At 35.1% G+C, this 19,440-nt stretch overlaps 1 protein-coding gene across 1 annotated transcript in view; it reads left to right on the top strand.

Annotated features, from left to right (window-relative positions):
* Positions 1 to 19,440, top strand: part of KIAA0825 (KIAA0825 ortholog) — a 386,922-nt gene that overhangs the window by 119,002 nt on the left and 248,480 nt on the right. Inside the window, exons 12-13 of the mRNA XM_090276495.1 lie at positions 861 to 1,043; positions 8,288 to 8,398. Coding sequence (XP_090132621.1) covers positions 861 to 1,043; positions 8,288 to 8,398 — 294 coding nt within the window. The remainder of the gene's footprint in view (positions 1 to 860; positions 1,044 to 8,287; positions 8,399 to 19,440) is intronic.

Here is a 19,440-nt window from a genome sequence, read left to right as displayed (position 1 = left end):
TTATGCTTCATTATTTATTTCAAGAAAGGTAAAAACACAACTGAGGCACACACAAAAAATATTTCTGCATTGTGTGGAGTAGGTGCTATGACTGATTGACCATGTCAGAAGTGGTTTGCAAAGTTTCTTGGTACTATTGACATTTTGGCCAAATAATTATTTGCTATGGGGCTGTCTTACGCATTGAAAGATGTTTAGTAGCACCCCTGGCCTATTCCCACTAGAAGCCAATAACAGGAAATAGCTGGCATACTCAAAATATCCAAATCAATAGTTACTGGTGAAAATGAAAAATGTGTCTTTTATTTTACAGAAAAAAACCAAAAGGACTTCTTGGCCAGCCCAATACATTAGTGCTTGTAGTGTCGTTTTTCCTTATCTCCCATTTGTTCGGAGAACATGTGACCCACACCTGTAACTTTCTTTTGACAGCTTGTACTTGGATGAGGAGAATTGTTCTGATATCAGATTTTTACCCATCCCATATATGTAGATAATAGCAAAATTTCTTTTAATCTGGATTTTTTTTATTGAATGTAATTTCAAGGAAAATATCTTAAACTTCTTGAACAGTATTCTAATAATGCAATATAAATATATGTATATTTAAAGCACTCCTAAAACACTTCACTGTTATAGACCTCACAGTCTCTAAAGATAACGGTATTATGGGTCACCTAATACCTGGAAACTCAAAACCTATTTTGGTGCATTCTGTCTCTGATCTCTGAAACTCTGGTTTCTGACCAAATATTTATATTCTTACATATGTTTAATACAAGAAATAGAGATGATGGTGTATATACCATGTAGGAAAGCAATTTTATTTAATGTAATTTTTTTCTTTTTCTTTCTAATAGGCTTGATATCACGACAATTTTAAAATGCACTGAGAGCATGTTATGGTCAGTTTGCACATCTGTACAGAAACTTTTGAATCCTTATGAGTATATAGATGATAAGATTTTTAAAATTCATACTCATTGTAATAATCTGTTGACAACATTAGTCATTTTGATTTCACCATTAACTGAATTATATCAGTAAGTATCAAATATATTTTCTTTTTAGCTATTATGATTTATAAAACAATGTGATTTAACAAAGTTATTTTCATACTCTTTACTGAATTGTGTAAAGTAGTAAGTAAAAATTTTTTGAAATGCATTTTTGATATTGTGAACTAAGCCAGCTAACACTGACCAATAGGGGTTCCTTCATTCTCAAAGGAATTTAATCCTAATAATGTATCATATCTCTATTGGTCAATTCTATTCAGTTGATAAAGTTCCGATACAGTCAGTACCATTTTGAGCTTCACTATTTGAATTATTTAAATGATCAAATTATATTAATGGGTTGGTGATTTTAGTCATGGCTTGAAACTTTATGAAAAATAAAATAATATCTAATGACCCTTTGCTTTTTTAAAAATATTTTTAATTTTCTAATATTTTGTAAAGTGATTTGCTCTAATAAAAAATTAAAATTAATAAATGATTCTAAAAGATGTCCAAATCTGGAAGAGACCCAATGGTTCCCACATTGGCAGTTAATTTACCATAGATTTGCAGTTTTAGTATTAGGCTCTAATGTCTGAGCTAGTGCAAATAGGACTAAGCAATTACCTTTTTAAAATGTTGATGCAATTTACTTATTTAAATAAATAAGATTTACAAGAATTAAAATTTCTGAACTACTTTTTTAGGTTTATGGTTTGATTCAAAATAGAGAACATTGGAGTAGACTTGTAGTAAAAGAGTAATATAATTTTGTTTAAACTCCTCCAAAATTACCATTTTATCTTGAAAAACTAGATAATTGCATATTCTTATTTCTTGGATAGTAAAAATTAGACATCTAGTATTTCTATTTCTTAAGATAAATGAAGTAAAGTATTCCCTTCTTAACACTCTTGTAAGGGCAATATATAAACTTGATTTTCAGAAAATTTTGAAACTGTCGGGTTAGAAATTCTAAGAGTAATTAATGACTTTGATTCCAGTCTCCCCATAATTTTCACCCACTGTTTGACTTTCAACTAACCCATTGTTTACAGATGGTTCCTTCTGGCACCCCTATGTTGAAAACTAATTTTAGAAATGGAGAATTCTTTCAGAAAGGGGGGGAAATAGTGAGATAAATTGCTAGAAGTTTGGGATTAAATACATAATGGTTCACAATCATAAAAAGCTCAAGGTCTGAAGCCCATAGTAAATCCTAGTAAACTAAACTGATTTACCATAGATGAAAAAACTGTTGTAGTCTTAGTTCAATGGGTCATTTCATCTAAGAATAAGTCCCTGTGAAAATCGGGAACAAAGTTGACAAATTTCATGGATTGGTCATGCTGAGCAATATTGAATTTCACGGTTGGTCACAGATGAATAGAAAAACGTTAACCCCCAATGCATTTGTAAAACAAATAAATTATTATCAAAGATTGCATATTTTAATAATAATGTATTATACATTTGTTATTGTTAACTTATAGCCTTTTAATACATTTTTTAACAATTATGTAAGCACTTAAATCTCTGTGATTTGTGCATTACATACTGCAGTGTAACCTCATTTAACAAATTTAAATTGTTAATTTCAACCAGGATTATAGAACATTTTATGTCACGCACTACCTCTGGTTATTTTTAATATAAAACAGATAGCCATATTGCTTTGAAACAGGAACACAAATCTAGATATACTTTAATTATTTTTAAATAATTCTCACTTCAAAAATTTTTTCACGAATTTTATATATTCATGTTGATATAAATTTTATGATTGGCTTCTAAGAGGATGAATCTAATCTTTGACATATATTATGCTTTGTCTTTACAAAGAAATCTACAGGGCTGTGTGTTCTCACCAATTAGTAAAAAAATGTACATGCATTGCAAGAACCCTATTGACTTATTTAGCTTCCTTTCATAGACAGGACACGAAATTGTCATATTATTAGTGTTATAGGGGAAAAAACTGTATTTCTATCTCACATTAAAAAACTAAGCTGTATGCTTTGAGGAATTGGTGAAAAGTAACAGATATTGATTTTTTTAAAATAAACTATACCTGATATTTGTCACTCTATATGATAAGCCTTTATAGAAGGTGACTGCCTTTATTCCAAGTAGTTTAGACAGATGAACTGAATGTATTTTCCTTTCTGGGCTTAGCATAGGACCACTCAATCCCAGGGCAGCAATACATGATTTTAAAAATCTTTTCAGGAAGCATGAAACCTGTTTGCAAACATGTGTGTTCTTTTTTAACTCTGTGAAGATTTCTTTTAAAATGTTGTAAATGTACTTTAGGTTTGCCGTCTAGGTAAAGAGACCTGCTGAAACATAAAATATTCACCACATATTTTCCAAAGTGCTTGTCACTTTCAGTTCTTTCGTAAAGACGTTAAACTGCACATTCAGAAGTGTAGTCAATGCTCATTCACACACACACCCAGACAGTGGTTTCATATTACATTTTTCTTGCATAAGATGTTAGTTTTAGTTTGTGTGTAGCTAATTAAAAATTAATTCTTAGAATTTTAGATAAAAGCAATTTAGTATCAATTCAACAGATGTTGTTCCTTGGTCCCTATGATTAAGCACAGAAGATACAACAGTGAGCAAGAGGAAAGAAATCTCTCTCCTTAATAATTTATGAAAGTCTTATAAAGTTTTTAATGATAAACTTAAAATGTTTTGATGTATCATATAAAGACTCCTAAAAGTGAAAACTTTATGAAAGTTGACTAACCCCAGTGTTTTATCTTTAAATAACATGAAAGAATATACTTTCAGGGCTCTCTCAATAGTTCAGTTTCAAACTAATTCTGCTTCTTGGTATTTTTTATTTATTGAGCACCTCTAATGGCTCAGGCACTATGGTATGCACAGATGATGCATAACATCTGACCAGACCTTTGCTTTGCCTTGTTTCCTTCTTGGAAGGTTTATTTTATTAGCATCATGTATTGAGACACAATTCTCCTGGGAGGGCAGCCAAAAACGGGGTGGCACAAGAGAAGCATAAAACCCAGCCAGCTCTTTTGCTTATCACTTGTTCTCACTTTTTATGTGCATTGGATTTATTTCATTCTAGCATCTGGCTACATAAGCTCAAGGAATCAATCAGATTTGTCAATGCAAAAAGGAAGGAAGATAGCATAATTGTAGATCAGAGAACTAAGAAACTGAATCTGAGGTAGAGTGCTCAAATGGTGAGCAGGGATGAGCCCAGAGGCAGTATGATATTAATGAGAGGAAATGTGTGTGTGTTAGTTGATGTTGGAATCAAGGCAAAGGCAAAATCAGTTTTCTCCCTTAACAAAGCCATCTTTATAATATGCTAATTTGGGAATGTGAATAAATGTATTCTGCTTCAACCTATAGTCAATCACTTATTTTAAATTATTTTTTCTGGTGGTAAATATAATTTTATAAAAATATAAAGCATACAGTTGTGTTTTACTCTCCACTAAAATTCTTCAGAGCATCCTCTCTTTTAACTGCATACCAAAACATCATTAGAGGTTATCTAATAGCTAGCTCATCATTTCATTCCCCCATTGAGGCTTGTGGGCCAATTTTCACCCTGTTATACTCTCCAGAATAATGAAACTAATTTGGGATCTTGCTGTGGAATTAAATGCTCATACAGATCCCACCCCCTAAGAGACCATAAACATCTGCCGTAACATTTCTTATGGCCAAATAACCTTACTATTACCAGCACAACTGAGAACCTATCACTGGAGTAAAAGAGGTTAGGTAGTAGCAGAAATGTTCTGGGGAGTATTATAATGGTTTGTAGTTTAAGAAATTTTAGCACCCATAACCATTCCATTATTAGTAGATCCTCCATTATTTTTTCTAATCTTGAGGACTAAACTGTAATTAGACAACCATTTAGACTTTTAAGAATTTCATGTTAGGTTTGAGATGGTCATAGACCTTAAGGAGTATTTACAGCTGTTATCACACCAATAATACCTTACATAGGTTGAGCGCTTACTATATACAAGGTACTTTGATAATTCCTCTATATGCATTATCTCAATCACCCCACTGAGCCTTGAGACGAATAATATTATTATCCCCATTTTACAGATGAGAAAAACTGTAGCTAACTAAATTGAAAAACAAATTACACATCTAATAAAAAGCACACAGCAGAAAAGAAGAAACAAACCCAGGCTCTCCGGCTCAAGAGCTTCTGCATGTGCCTGTGTGCTGCCTCTAAATAACCTTCAGGACTAGCTGAATGTGACAGAGAGAGTCTTCTAGGAAAGGTATTTATTCTTAGAGAAAAGAGGTGGCTCCCAGATAACTAGATTTATGGGAATTTATGCAAAAGGCTAAAGAGGTAGGCAGAGCCCTGGCTGGTGTGGCTCAGTGGATTCAGTGCCAGCCTGTGAACCAAAGGGTCCCGGGTTTGATTGCCAGTCAGGGCACATGCCTGGGTTGCAGGCCAGGTCCCCAGCTGGAGATGCACAAGAGCCAATCACACATTAATGTTTCTCGCCTTCTCTTCCCTCCCTTCCCCTCTCTCTAAAAATAAATAAATAAAATCTTTTTTTAAACAAAAGAGGTAGGCAGAAACGTAAGCAGAGGCTGTGATCCCACGGTCTCTGGTTCCTCCTCCTCTCTCATTAAGCCCCGCCATCTCTCATTCCATTGCTTTTCCCCAGTCTGTCACTTCCTTCGAGACCACCTTTCTTTCCAGACCCATTGCTGCATCTCCTCTCATGTTGTACCAGACCTCTCCTCTTCCTGGCCCCGTTGCTATTGCATGTTGTTTCTCTGTGTGCTCTTTCTTGGCCCCTCTTCCTATACTCTGGAACACTGCTGGCAAAAATCACTGAGCTGTCCTTTTATACCTTTTTAACAACTCCACTTTGTCCAATCTCTGAGTAGTTTCCTCTTCCATCTTCTACTTTGGCCAACCCTACTCCCAGCCCCCAGCCCACTATTTGTTAGCAGATGGCCTTACCCCTGTACTTCTCTGAGAAAACCCAACTCTCGTGAATGCACTTTAATGTTACATCTCCATCTTTATTATCTCGATCCCAACTCACCTCTATATCCTTTGATAGATGACCAATGTATCTCTTTTCTCAACCACAGTGAATCTTTCTACCTGAGCATGCACCACATTTATATACTACTCACAATGTTAGAATATTCTATCTTCTAGTTCTTATACACAAGCCTCTCCTGTATTAAAATTTATTCCTTCTTTACTGCTCTTTTTCCCTCCTAAGACATAGTTTGTGCTCATAGTGTCCATTTTTACACCTGCCATTCACTCAATACACTGATCATTTAGACTTTTAATATAATTGCATCACAGCAATTGCCCTGATCTTGCTAAACAAACAAGAGCCCAGTCATCCATGCATACCCAATCACTAACTCCATTTTTTGTTTCTTCATTTCCTTATTCTCTCTGCAGCTTTTGACACTATTGACCATTTCTGTTCCTTTGGTTTCCTAACATCACCGTCTCCTGGCTTTTCGATGACTTCTCGGATTATTCCTCCTTAGTTTCGTTTGAGTGCTGTTTTTTCTCACCTCCCCCTTCAAATATTGATGTGTTCGGAGTTCTTTCCTTGACTATCTTTATTTTACACTCTTTGGGGGGGAGCGAATTCACCCATTCCCATAGTTTCCTGTTGTGCTAATGACTTCCGCATTAATATCTTCAACCTGGATGCCTCTTGCATATGCTAGATTAATAAATCCAAATTCCTATTGTATATCTTTTTTGGGAGGTTCTTCAACTGTCTGTAGCTCCCTCAACATATCTAAAGCTTAAATAAAAATATCTGTAAGCCATGTTAGGCATCTCCTTTTCTCTTAACTCTTCTCCCTTCTGCCTTCCCCTCATGCCATCTCCAACCACATGTCTTTAGGAAATGAATATTATTAATTCTATTCATTTAATTTATTTTTACATTTGTCTCCTATTCACTGTCTTTTCTGTTTCTTACCATAGGAATTTGTCCTCTTCTGCCTAGTCTATAACAATATCACCTTCATTATCTCCCTTCTCCCAGCCTTGATTCTCTCCAGTCTATTCTACTCACTAGTGCTCAAGTGGTTTTTCTAAAATGTAAAATAGGTGGCATCACTCCCGTGCTAGAAACTCTTCAGTGAATCTTCATTGCTGGTACAAAGTCCAGACTCCCTAGAAAATATACCCTGGCATCGTGACCTAGCTTCTGCTTACCTGTGCAGGTCACACAGTGGAATGCATGAATGGATATGCGACAGCCTGATTTTGAAACCTATTTAAGGAATTTTGTTCTATTCTGAAAATTAGTGAGAAAAGAATGGCTTTCAAAGAGGAGATGATAAGTAAAAGTCTTAAAAATGTCTAAATATGTTTAAGATGTTTTACTTGGCAAGAAAAATAGCAAAGAGGTCAAATTTAGATAATGCAAGAACACAAAAAACAGGGTGTAAAATGAGAATGAAGGACAGGTTTTCAGATGGAAGTCTGTCTACATATTATCTAAAAGATGCTATTGCTCCTATTCTTTTTATAAAGAGAAGTAGTACCACTTCAAACAATTCCATTTCTAAAACAGTGCCATTGTGACTCTTAACTCCATGTAGGCAAATACAACCTCCTGTTAGTATAAAATTCTGATTAATCAAGGTATCTGCTGAAGATTTTATGTGGCAAATCCTTTATTTTCACCTCAATATGTATGGTTGAATTTGGACTAATCTAGAAAAATGTTACAGTCGCTTCTCCAAAGATAGTTGCAGACCAGATATTCTGGCCAAATTGTTCTGATTTTGAAATCATAGTCATATATTTTGCAGTTAAATTCTTCTTTACAAACTCTCTATAGGACTTTAGGAGAATACTAAACTAATTATAAATTGTAATTAATTGTTTAGGTTTTATAAGTCACTTTAAAGAGTCAAAAGAGGCACCTTTATGCTAAGCATTGGATCCAAAATGAGGAGGGACAGATAAATGGTATTCATTAAACTATTCTCTATACATTTATTTTTGAAAAATTCTATAATGTGAGATTATTTTTAAAAAATTAAGTGACAATGGTATTATCATAACCTTTCCAAGTGTAAGGATTGCTATGTAGAGGCCTCTGAGTTGCCTATTAACATAAATCCAGGTGGATGACATGGGTACATTGTCCATTCTAGCACAATACAAAAAATCATTACCTTTGAATACTAAATAAAAAAGTGTTGATAGGTTTCATAGTTAATGTTCCCTGTATATTCTGAAATAATTATTTTTATTTCCCTAGGACTTTTCAGCATGGCATAGATGATTCTGCTTCAGATTCCTTTAAACCATTTTTCAAGCAACCATTACATTGGTTTTCATGCATATCACATTTCTGCCCTTCTTTACTCAGGTGAGAACCTCTAAATGCTATATTATATATAATTCTTTTTAAAGTTTAATAGAAACTTTTATCCATGGAGGTAAATTCATCTTACACAAAGAACTCAAAACATTGTAAAAGACACGGGTAAGTAAAGAGCATCATATATATATATTTTAAAAATATATGTGTATATATATATTTTGTAGCTCAAGAATCCAAGATACAGGCTCATAATTATCCTACTAACTCATAGCTTTACTGATATAGTAGAAAAATGTGAATTTTTGGAATTTAGTTCTATTTTAGATAATTGCCTAGTCGTTTAAAAATTCATCCTTCTTGACCTATGATTGGGGATTTGGCAGTTCTCCAACTAATTATCAAAAAAGACAGCAAAACTGATGAATTCATGTAACTAGCTCAGATCCTTTGTAAAGGTTGAGAGAGGAGTAACTTTTAAAATTATGAATAGGGTAATTCACTTTTATTATCTGATTAACAGTTTTTAAATACAGTAAAAATCATTTAAAGCATAAAATGTACTTCCAGAGTAATCTGATGACATTTTGTGGCATTATGTGGAAAGTCAGTCTGATTCTTTGCTAAATATATCATTAGAAAGTATCTTTCCTTGGTATCTGTGAATAACTATATTACATATAACTAAAGGAGATATTGTTCATTCCCATTTATTCTTTTCTTCCTTTTTATTGAATTTATTGGGATGACACTGGTTAACAAAATTATACAGGTTTCAGGTGCACAGTTCTACAGCACATCATCTGCACACTGTACTGTGTGTTCACCACCCGGAGTCCAGTTTTCACCCATCACCATTTTTCACCCTTTACCATCCTTTACCTCCCTCATTCTCTCCTCCCCGTGCAATCACCACACTGTTGTCAGTGTCCATAAGTTATTTTTTCTTTTTTGCTCAATCCCTCCACTACCCCAAGCTCCCTCCCCTCACCCTCGACAGCTGCCCACTATCTATGAGTCTCTGTTTTGTGTGTTAGTTCATTTTGTTCATTAGAGTCCACATATGAGTGAAATCATATGGTACTTGTCTTTCTCTGACTGGCTTATTTCACTTAGCATAATTCTCCAGGTCCATCTATGTTGTCACAAAGAGACCCCGTACATTTTTGATTCATCTTGGAATTACACTATCAGTGATTTCACCATCTAAATTGACTGACTGTATCTCTCTCCTGAGGAACAAGAGTCCTACCAATAGAGGATTGTGAGAACCTCATACACAAAGTCTCTGTATGGTGTTCCTGTTATGTTCCTATCATATAGGTAATGAAGAATCCAAGATCAGTGACACATAGACCCACCTTCAAAGATCCCAATATATTGTTGTTACTTCACTTAGATATAAAACTTTTCAACATTTCTGATTAATTCCTTATGATTGATTTCTAGAAGTGGAATACCCTCAATACTCTGTCTCCTTGCATGTAAATATACACTATGTCATTGAGAATTAAATAGCCAACTCCTGAATACTCATTATTGGAAAAAGTTAACAAATTAAGCAACTGGATCTTTTGTAGTGTGAGTTAAGCAAGCAACTGGTCATTTTGATGAGTTCCCAGACTTCTAAACACATTTGTTTTCCATGTTATTTTCATATACTTTAATCCATTTGTATTATCTGCTTATCTTAACCTATAACCATTGAAGTTACATGCTCCTTTAAGTATCAGTCTATAAGAATTCCACCTCCAGGCTTGCTCTGTGCAGCCCAACTAGAGGCCTGGGAAATTAGCATAGAAATGGGTTCTCTATCTTTCAAATAGTTACTTCTTATAATAAAGTTTTTTCTCTTTTCTCTACTGAAAACAAGCATAAATGTAGTAAGACTTTTCTTTCTGTTCTGTGTAGCAACCAATCTCCAGTATTAACCTGATGGAAAGATTAAAACATAGGGTGGCTAGTCAGCCCATAAAAGAAAATGCAATTTGGTACAAGCTTTCTGAAGGGCATTTTATAAGCTGTATCAAAAATCCTTAAAAATATTTTGCCCCTTTATCCAGCAATTCCATTTCCAGGAATCAGTCATAAAGAATTAATCAGAACTGTTGACAAAGTTTTACATGTAAGGATGTTCATGGAGGCATTATTTGTGAAAGGAAAAAATAGAAATAAATATCCCACAATATGAAATTAGACAAGTCAGTTATGAGTTAGCCATAGGATTGACTAACATGGAGCCATTAAAAAGGGTGATTTAAAAAATATTTAATGACAAATAAGTAGGATTTATAGTTAAGGGGAAACTGCACGTTAGTAATTATGACATCATCAAAGTTGGTCCCATTTTTAGAGTGATCTGCATACTAGATGTGCCAAGTGCTTTATTTGTGTTATCTCTTTCAGACCTTACACCAGTCTGTCAGATAGGTGCTGACATGCCCCTTTTCGCTCACATGCCCCTTTTCTGGTGAGTGAAGTAATAAGAAGAGAACAAAGCTGGGAGGTAGACTCTAAACCTAGGTTTGTCGTCTTTCAGAGTTCAAGCTCCTGACAAATATACACCCGCCTTTCAAAGGTGTTAGCAGATGCTCATGAAAAACCTAAGATTGTTAGTTATCCATTATGTACAGTCTTTTTTATGGCTCAGCTTTGCAAGGTTTCTGATATACTAATGTATAGTGTTTACCTCCAAGGGAGGAATCTAGAATGCTGATTCCCCAAACTTGCTAGATGAGAGAACTCCTGTATCCCAGAGTATGAACATTTATTGGGAGGTAGGATACAACTGAGAAGTACTGAGCCATACTGCTATGCATATAACATTAAAAGTGTAAGTATAAAAACAAGCAATCAAAGGATATATACTAGAGAGTTTATAGTTTTTATATTCATATGATAGGATTGCAAACAACTTTAATTTTTATCTGTGTAGTCCTATTTTCCAAATTTTTAATAACAAAACAATTTTATCTTAATAAGACAAAAACTTTTTAAAGGTAAAAAAACACCATTATTATGGTTTTGTTCACATGGCTTACCCTATAACCTCCATGCTGATTATTTCTAGCTCTGCATTCTAGCTCTGAGCACTTGCTTTTATCCATATGCCCAGCTGCCCATATTTCTTGAATGACCTACTATATCACTAGTAACCCAATATAATGTCTTCAACTAATTCCTCCTTCCACTCTTCCCCCATCTTCCACTCATGGTGTCTTTTCTCTTAGGAGCATCATTATTCTTCAACACTTCGATGGTGGAAACTTGAGTATGGTTTCCATGTTGAGCTGCTTCCTGTCCTGTTCCTAGAGCATCATCCTGTTTGCTGATTCTTCCTCTGAAGTTCTCTTAGAACCACCCTTTCTCTCATTACAACCACTTGAGTCCATTTTGCTGTTATTTAGCATTTTTAAGATACTCTTTTCATCCTCTCACTCTCCGGCTCAGGAACCTATAGTAGCTACCATTTCACCCACACTTCTCATCCTGGCTTTTCTCCTGGAGCATACAAGATCTGCTCCAGCTGTCAGTCTCCTTGCCTGTTTTTAAGACACAATTACTTCATACCTTTAACTTTTATTTATTGGTTAGTATTAGCTCCAGATCTCTTTTCTCCTGGAATGCCTTTGTCTCTCCTTTGCCATTCTAAATTCCCCACGCAAGGTACAGTATGAGCACCCCCTACACTTTTGGCAATTATTGTCTAGCAGGTCTATACAATCTGCTTAAAAAGACATGGGCCATGTGATTTATGACTCAACAGATTCAGAGCAGTGGGATAGTCAGAGGAACCTAGGACAGCAATAAAAGTAATTTCAAATAAACTCAAGTTATTGATTTGCATCTGTCAGACATTGCAGTGAGTATTCCTAGACCATCATCGTATGACCTTAAAAATATCCACCTTATCTATTTCTCTCACACATATCAGCTGTTTTCAATGTGTCTTTTACCCCCAAATTATTCCTCAAAACTCCATTTCTCACCTTAACAACTGAAATGAACTGTTTGGGAAAATACATGGGTCAGATGAAGACAAACTAAAAATATATTGGGCTCTTTTTTTTTTTTTTTAAGGGGGAGGCTTAGAGGAGAGGCGACTGAAGTATTTAATATTATGGAGGATCTTAGTAGTTTATCTATTTGCTTGTTTATTTATACCTTTTTATTGTTTCAGAAAGAATTTCAGTCAGCTTTTAATAGTATTAAGTATATTAAGATAATGAATTAAAAGTAGGTAGCAAGGAGGCAGATATGAAATTTTGACTTAAAATAAGAGTTACAAATGCAAAAACAGTTGGATGGGCCATACGTTTTTCTATAGGATTACTAGAGAAAATTATAAAGTATAAAAATTGGTAAAAATAGAATTTTCATGTTCTCCTAGAATCCCTGGAACAGAGTATAGAAGACTTTGCTCTAGTGAAAGTAAACGTATTTTCAAAGCAGGAAATAAAATGTACTTGTATTCATTATCCTTAGCAATAGTATAGGCTAACAATGTGAGTTGATTTAGAAAGAGTGATCAGTTTCATATATTAGATTAAACTAAGGCATATGTGGAGATATATTAATCTCAAGGTTAATCCTGTGACACCATCTTTCCTTTCATGTAAATGTTCAAGACAGAATACTATCTTAGTCAATTATACTGTGATGCATGATAAAGTTTTTTATTGTTTTCCAAACTTTCATCTTCTTGTGTATTTTTAAATATTTCCAAGTATTTTTCAGGTCTTCCTTAGCTAAGAAGGTCATAACTGCACACTGAATCCAATGAGCATAATCAGTGTGAGTAAACAGTCCATTCATTTTATGCTGCTCACTTTCTTCTATGATGAGAACATAATGTTTTGATTCATGGCCAGTCCACTCTAAGCTGTAGGTATTTATTTCTACTCTGCTTTTGTTTCTATTATGCTTTTACTACATCAAATTCTGTTTTAGATTTATATACATTTTTTCTTCCCTGACTGTACTAAGGTACTTTTGACTTCATTATATCGTATGCTATGTGAGTCTTGTCTTTTATTCAGTTCACTAAGTTGTGTTTCTTATTCTTTCAATAAATGCATTTAAAATTTTTTTTCTTCAGTTAAGGCATTGTGCTAGGTGTTAATGGTAAGAGAAAAGATAGGCTATGAAGTTTGAGACAAAGTTCTTTTTCTCAAATAGTTACATATAGGTGAGGAGTACAATCTTAGTGACCTTGTTAGCAGCATACAGTGCCATTGTCTACTTCCTGTACCTTGAGACACACTCTTCTGAGTGTTTCTCCCACCTTTCTTCTTCCATTTCTGTTTCTATTTCTCTTTTTTCTGTGCAAGTTCATCTGCATTAACTTGGCCATCAAATATGGAACATCTTCAGAGTTCTATCAAATAATTTTTTTCAAGTGAAGCCATCAATGCTTGTGGCTTCATGTACTTCCTTTGTACACCCAAATTCACATCTCTAATTTTAACCTTTCCTAGGACGGCAGACTTACATATCCATGGGTGCCAACCATGCATGGATGCTTGAGTTTTTCACCTGGAGATTATGAAGACACCTCGAACTTAACATGATCCAACTAGATTTAGGATATTTCCCTCCTATCTGATCCTCTTCCATTACTCTCTTATTTTGGCAAATGGTACTTCCATGCAGTTGTACAAGCCAGTAATTTAGGAGGCAACCTAAACATCACCCTCTTTTTATTCTATTTCATCTGATCCACTACCAAGGCTCATTAATTTTAACCCCTAATACCTGTTATCAATGGCACCACCTTTGCCTTAGTCCAAACCATCAATTCTCTCCTGACTACTGCAATGACCTCCTCGTTTTCTTCCCATATAGATGTTAACTCCCATTTGCAATATTTTCCAAACTGAAGCCAGAGATTTCTCAAACCCAAATCCAGTTTCAAAACTAAATTTTATCGCTTCACAAATATGGCTTAAAAACCTTCCATGATTTTTCCTTTACCGTAAATATGTACAGAAATTTAGACTGACCTGCAAGACCTACATGGATCTGGATTATCCACCTCTGCAACTTCTTCTGATACCATACTATCCTGGGATTCTGCTTTCCACACATTAGCCATTTCACATTTTCTTACCATGTCAAGTTTCTTTCTGACACAGGATCTTTGCACATACTTTTCACATTCTTTGAAATGTTTTCTTCCTCCTTCATCTAGCTGATACCAACTTATATTCCTATCTCAGCTCCAAGGTGACTTCTGTAGGAAAGTCTTTCATCAACTGCAAAGACTAGTTCACTTCTTATTATATCTTCTTCTAATAGCTTTTTTTTTTTTTTTTTGCTTTTTCTACACTGAGTTTTCATAGTTGTAACTTTATGTATATTTGTATGGTTACTTAAACTATATATATATAGAAATTGGGCAATAAATATTAGTTGAATGAATAAGTGAAAAAAGGAACAAATGTGTTTACAGTAGTATTGTATTATTGTATTATATATTACCATATTAAGTGGCATATTTAGCTCTTTTCAAACATTTGATCTGGTGAAGCTCAGTCATGAAAAGCATGCTCTTATTGAGGAGGTGGCTTCTAGGATCCTGAAGAGAGAACATCTGGGGAGGAGAATGAAAAAAGAGCTTTGGCCTTCTAGCAGCTGCTGACAGCTCTTCCACAGGACTGGAGAAAAGAGCTTAGAGAGCTTGTACTCTGATGAGGTGCCAAGCTTGGACATGGAGCCAACAGGCAGGGGAAAAGCAATAAGAGCTTTTTAACACTAAACTTCTTAAGTGGCTGTTCCTAAGTGTGGATGGACAAGCAGCTGGATTTGTAAAAAAAAATTTTCAGAGTGAAAATCACATGCCTATGGAGCAGTTATTAAAAGAGGTGAAAATGTCAATGAACTAGATACTTGATATATCTAGATATCTTAAGGTTAATATCTATTTGTATTTTTCTTGTTCAATTGTAGTTTAAAGGTATTATGTAAATAAGAACATAGCAATGGGACCAGCAATGAAATAATAGAAGACAACTATAGGTTTTCGTATTAGATGCACATGGTTTGTAGACTTACGTAGTTTTAAGATCTTGGAAAGTGAGTTAACCTATGTGAGCTTCAGTTTTTCAGTACTATATGAAATTATTTATATTTTAGTGAGGAAGTTGAGACATAAATTCAATACAATCTTGTTGGTTTACTTAAAAACAGCATGCAATATCACTGTGTAGTTCTTCCATCTTGAAAGTTATTTCCTTAACTTCTGAGATACTCTCATGGCATAAGTCATGAGGAGTAAGTGAACTAATGTGCCTGTATGGCACTTATCACATAGATAATTACTAAACAATTAATCAGGACTGTTGTGTTAGTTGCAGATTTCAGAAAGTTATAGGTTTTATCAATTATCTAAACATGTTTTAAAGAACCCATTACAAATGTGATAAAGTGTAAAGAATATTGAACTGCTTTCTCATTTGGTTTCTGCACTTACCGGAGCTATGATGCCAGGGGAGAACTTTCTTGATCTCCCTGTAACAGGATATTAATTAACTGGTAGACAGGGACCAATAATAGTTAAAGGCTACAGAACAATAACTTCTGCTCCTCAAAAGGGGTGGTTGAGTGATTGAGTAGTGTCCAGGGTCTCAGGTGCTAGATTAACACTTCAGACAGGGTCTAAAACAGATGGCTGAAATGTAGTATTAATTTAAAAATTAAAATTAGGTTTTTAGAAATGGGATATGCTAACTTTTACACCTTAAAGTATGGAGCTAGTCTATGACTTTCAGGTACTAAAATCTTCGGGTGATTTGGGGGAAATGGGGTCATCTCAAGTGAAAAGGGTTAATTTTCTAAGTCAGGAAATGACATAGGTCTTCATAAATTGAATGTATGTATCCTCTAAGTTGTACATCAGATAATGTAGATACAACCAACATTGAAAAAATGAGACCCTTTAAGAGTGTTGATCTACCTTATCAAAAAAAGTCATTAAAAATCAAGTCAAATCCTCTGTATGAACATCCAGGTGAACCATGTCTAATTTCTCTTTATTGGGTCATCTTTAATTATAAAGCTCAGAGAGACTTGGCTATAACCATCATAGAGATTAAAATATATGCAAAAATTTCCAGTGCTATAACCACATATAATTTACACAGTCTAGGTTAAAATGATGAAGAAAATATATTTTGAGTTCCCCCCACCTCAGTTTTTTCCTCAGGTACCCAAGTTGTTTTATTAAAGAAAGATGACAAAATTGCTTTAAAGATTTGCCTTCATTTATTTTCCTAGAAAGTTTTAAGAATCAGTTTTGGAAAGCCAAGAATAATATAGTTTAGCAATAGAGGGGCTTCTCCTCCACTTTTATTTTCTCACTTTTGGGCTTTTACTCTCAGTTTTTCTTTAGTTATGCCCCTGCCTTTGTTCTCTGAATCATGTAACTTATGGTCTCTGGTATAAATTTGGCCCAGCAATCCTTGACAGGAACCATCTGGTTGAAATCAGTCCCTAGATACCTTGAATAATGTGTCTCCAATTTAGGAATAAGCCTTGAGACCACAAACTTGATTTTGGGTCAAAAACATGGTGTCTTCAATCAGAAGATGAAATAAAGCCAAACATCTTCAATGCTGGAAAATACAACTTACCCATCAAATAACAACCAGGTTGAATGAATAGAAACCTAGAGTAGTGGAATGAGCATGGTTTCTAAAGTCAGAGAGACCTGGGTTCGAAATTCAGCACCATCATTAATTAGCTAAATGAACTTGGACTAGTTTCTCAGTAATCCTGAAACAGACCCTGAGACAAGGATTAAAGTAACAGTAATTTGTCTTCTAAGAGGAGGAAACACTGGAAGGGGAGTGAGGAAGTAAGACAAAGGAGGAGAGCAAGGAAAGATTAGTGTAATCAAGACAAGTACCAAGGAGTAACCAGAACTTAAACCTTCTGGGGAAATTCTTGGCATTATCCCACCAAAGGAGCAAGGATGCTGAAATACTAATACAGCAATTTTCGTAAGTATTGATTGAGAGCTGCACTGGGGTGTTAATTCGCTGGTACTTCCAGCCTGTCTCCTGAAAAGTAGAAAAATACAAGTTCTTATAGGCAGAAGTCAGGACAGTGTCAACTAAGTGGTAGTAACAGCAAGAGAATGTGGGAAAATTGATAGCATCTGCTTTGGTTTCCCCCTTGCACCATGGAAATCAACCCATTCCCCTGTTAAATTCTTTCAGTCCTATCATTGATTCTTCTAGGTGATGGCTGGTCAAAATTTCTTAAAAAAGAAAAAAGTATTACATTAGAGTTAGTGGAAAAGTGAGGGTATCCCCTGCTGCAATTATTTCAGAGTTTGCAAGTAATATTTATTATTACATTCCTTTACCTCTTATTTCAACTTTTCTTCACCATCTGCTGATTTGTGTTGTTGCCAAATAGAGTCACTGAGACCTTCGTCCCCAAGAGATTGAACCCCTGGCTATCATTCACCTATCAGAATGTGGTTACTTCAGCCACCTATTTATGGTGATTACCAGTCATGAAAGCAAAAGGGACAATCCCTTGAATTACAGACATACTCCTTCCTATTCACCTTATGATAGCTTCTAATGATATATAATTAGGGTTAATGTAGCTTCTTGTGATAATTATGGTTACTCACCCTTGCCAGTATAGTAACTCCTTTCTTTACCCAATAGACTGCTGGCATGGAAAGTTAAAAACGACCAGGTGGCAACTATAACTTTAGTTTAGTGGAATCCTTAGTGGTCCTCTGGTAGAAGACCACCATCAACACCAGGACCTCCACTCCTGCAATACCTATGGGAGCTTACAGGGATTGAAAATACAAATTCCTCAAATGGATCATCAGGAAGCACTGGTGAGAGTGGCCCCTTCTACTTTCACCTGTTGGCTCCTGGATCCATGTAGTTTACCTGTTGGGGTCATGATATCATACAATGGTTGACAGTTCAAAGTAAATATCAAATCTTGAAGGACAGTGCCATAATACCACAGGATGTCATCCCCAAACTGTGCATTTAAGAATCCATTCCAATGTTCTACTAGTCTGGCATATATATAGTCTGTCTGGAATAAGTCCAGCCATTGTTAATATAAGAACAGTTTGCGTGACATCGATGTAACCTGGTGGCCAAGCAGAGTGGACTGCAATGCACATGTGTGAACAATGATGACTTCACTGTACTAGTCAGTGGAGGTGAGTGAGCGTGTGTACTGTTTGGCAGTTGCATTCAAAAAGATTGAGCAAGTAGAGTAATGAATATGCATCAAATTTTGCATTAAGCTTGAACATTTCTCTGCGGAGACTATTCAGATGATTCAGAAGGCTGAAGCTATGGGCAAGTGGTGATTGGTGGCTTCATCATGACAAAGTGCCTGCTCATGCATCATGTCTTGTGCAGAGTTTTTTGGCGAAACATCAAATCACCCATGTAACTCAGCCCACCTACAACCCAGACTTCGTGTCCTACAACTTCTGGCTTTTCTCAAAACTAAAATCACCTTTATAAGGGAGAGATTTCAGACTGTCGATGAGATTCAGGAAAATACGATGGGGCAGCTGATGGTGACTGGGAGAACTGTGTGAGTACCAAATTGACTACTTTAAAGAGGACTGAGGCATCATTGTCCTGTGTACAATGTTTCTTGCATCTTTCATCCTCTTCAGTATTGTCTCTATTTTTCATATTACGTGACTGGATGCCTTCTGGACAGACCTTGTATAGTAATAGACAAAAATTATGACATTAAGAAGAATAGGGTAATTCAAATCAAGAGAGCATCTCACCCATCAATTAATGAAACTTTTCAAAATTTTTAAATGCCTCACCATGAAATATCATCTTGATCACAGTTCTAGTTTGTTCCATGTCCTTGAAAATGCACATAAAACTAAGCTATGATTTGTACATTAAAAGGGTATCACTCATGTACCTTTATTTCCTTGGATTTAAATTCTGAATTGTTTTTTAAACAGAGGTAGTGCATCTGTTGAACCACATATAGTATCTTTCCAGCTGTTTTCTTATACCAGATCACATATGATGGCAGACGGCATGATGATTAACAGCAGATAGGAATACTAC

This window comes from Furipterus horrens, unplaced genomic scaffold (assembly GCF_987537825.1).
Source record: "Furipterus horrens unplaced genomic scaffold, mFurHor1.1.pri manual_scaffold_5, whole genome shotgun sequence".
Classification (NCBI taxonomy): Eukaryota; Metazoa; Chordata; class Mammalia; order Chiroptera; family Furipteridae; genus Furipterus; species Furipterus horrens.
The sequence above is the reverse complement of the archived record's forward strand: the minus strand, read 5'-3'. Positions and strand labels throughout refer to the sequence as shown.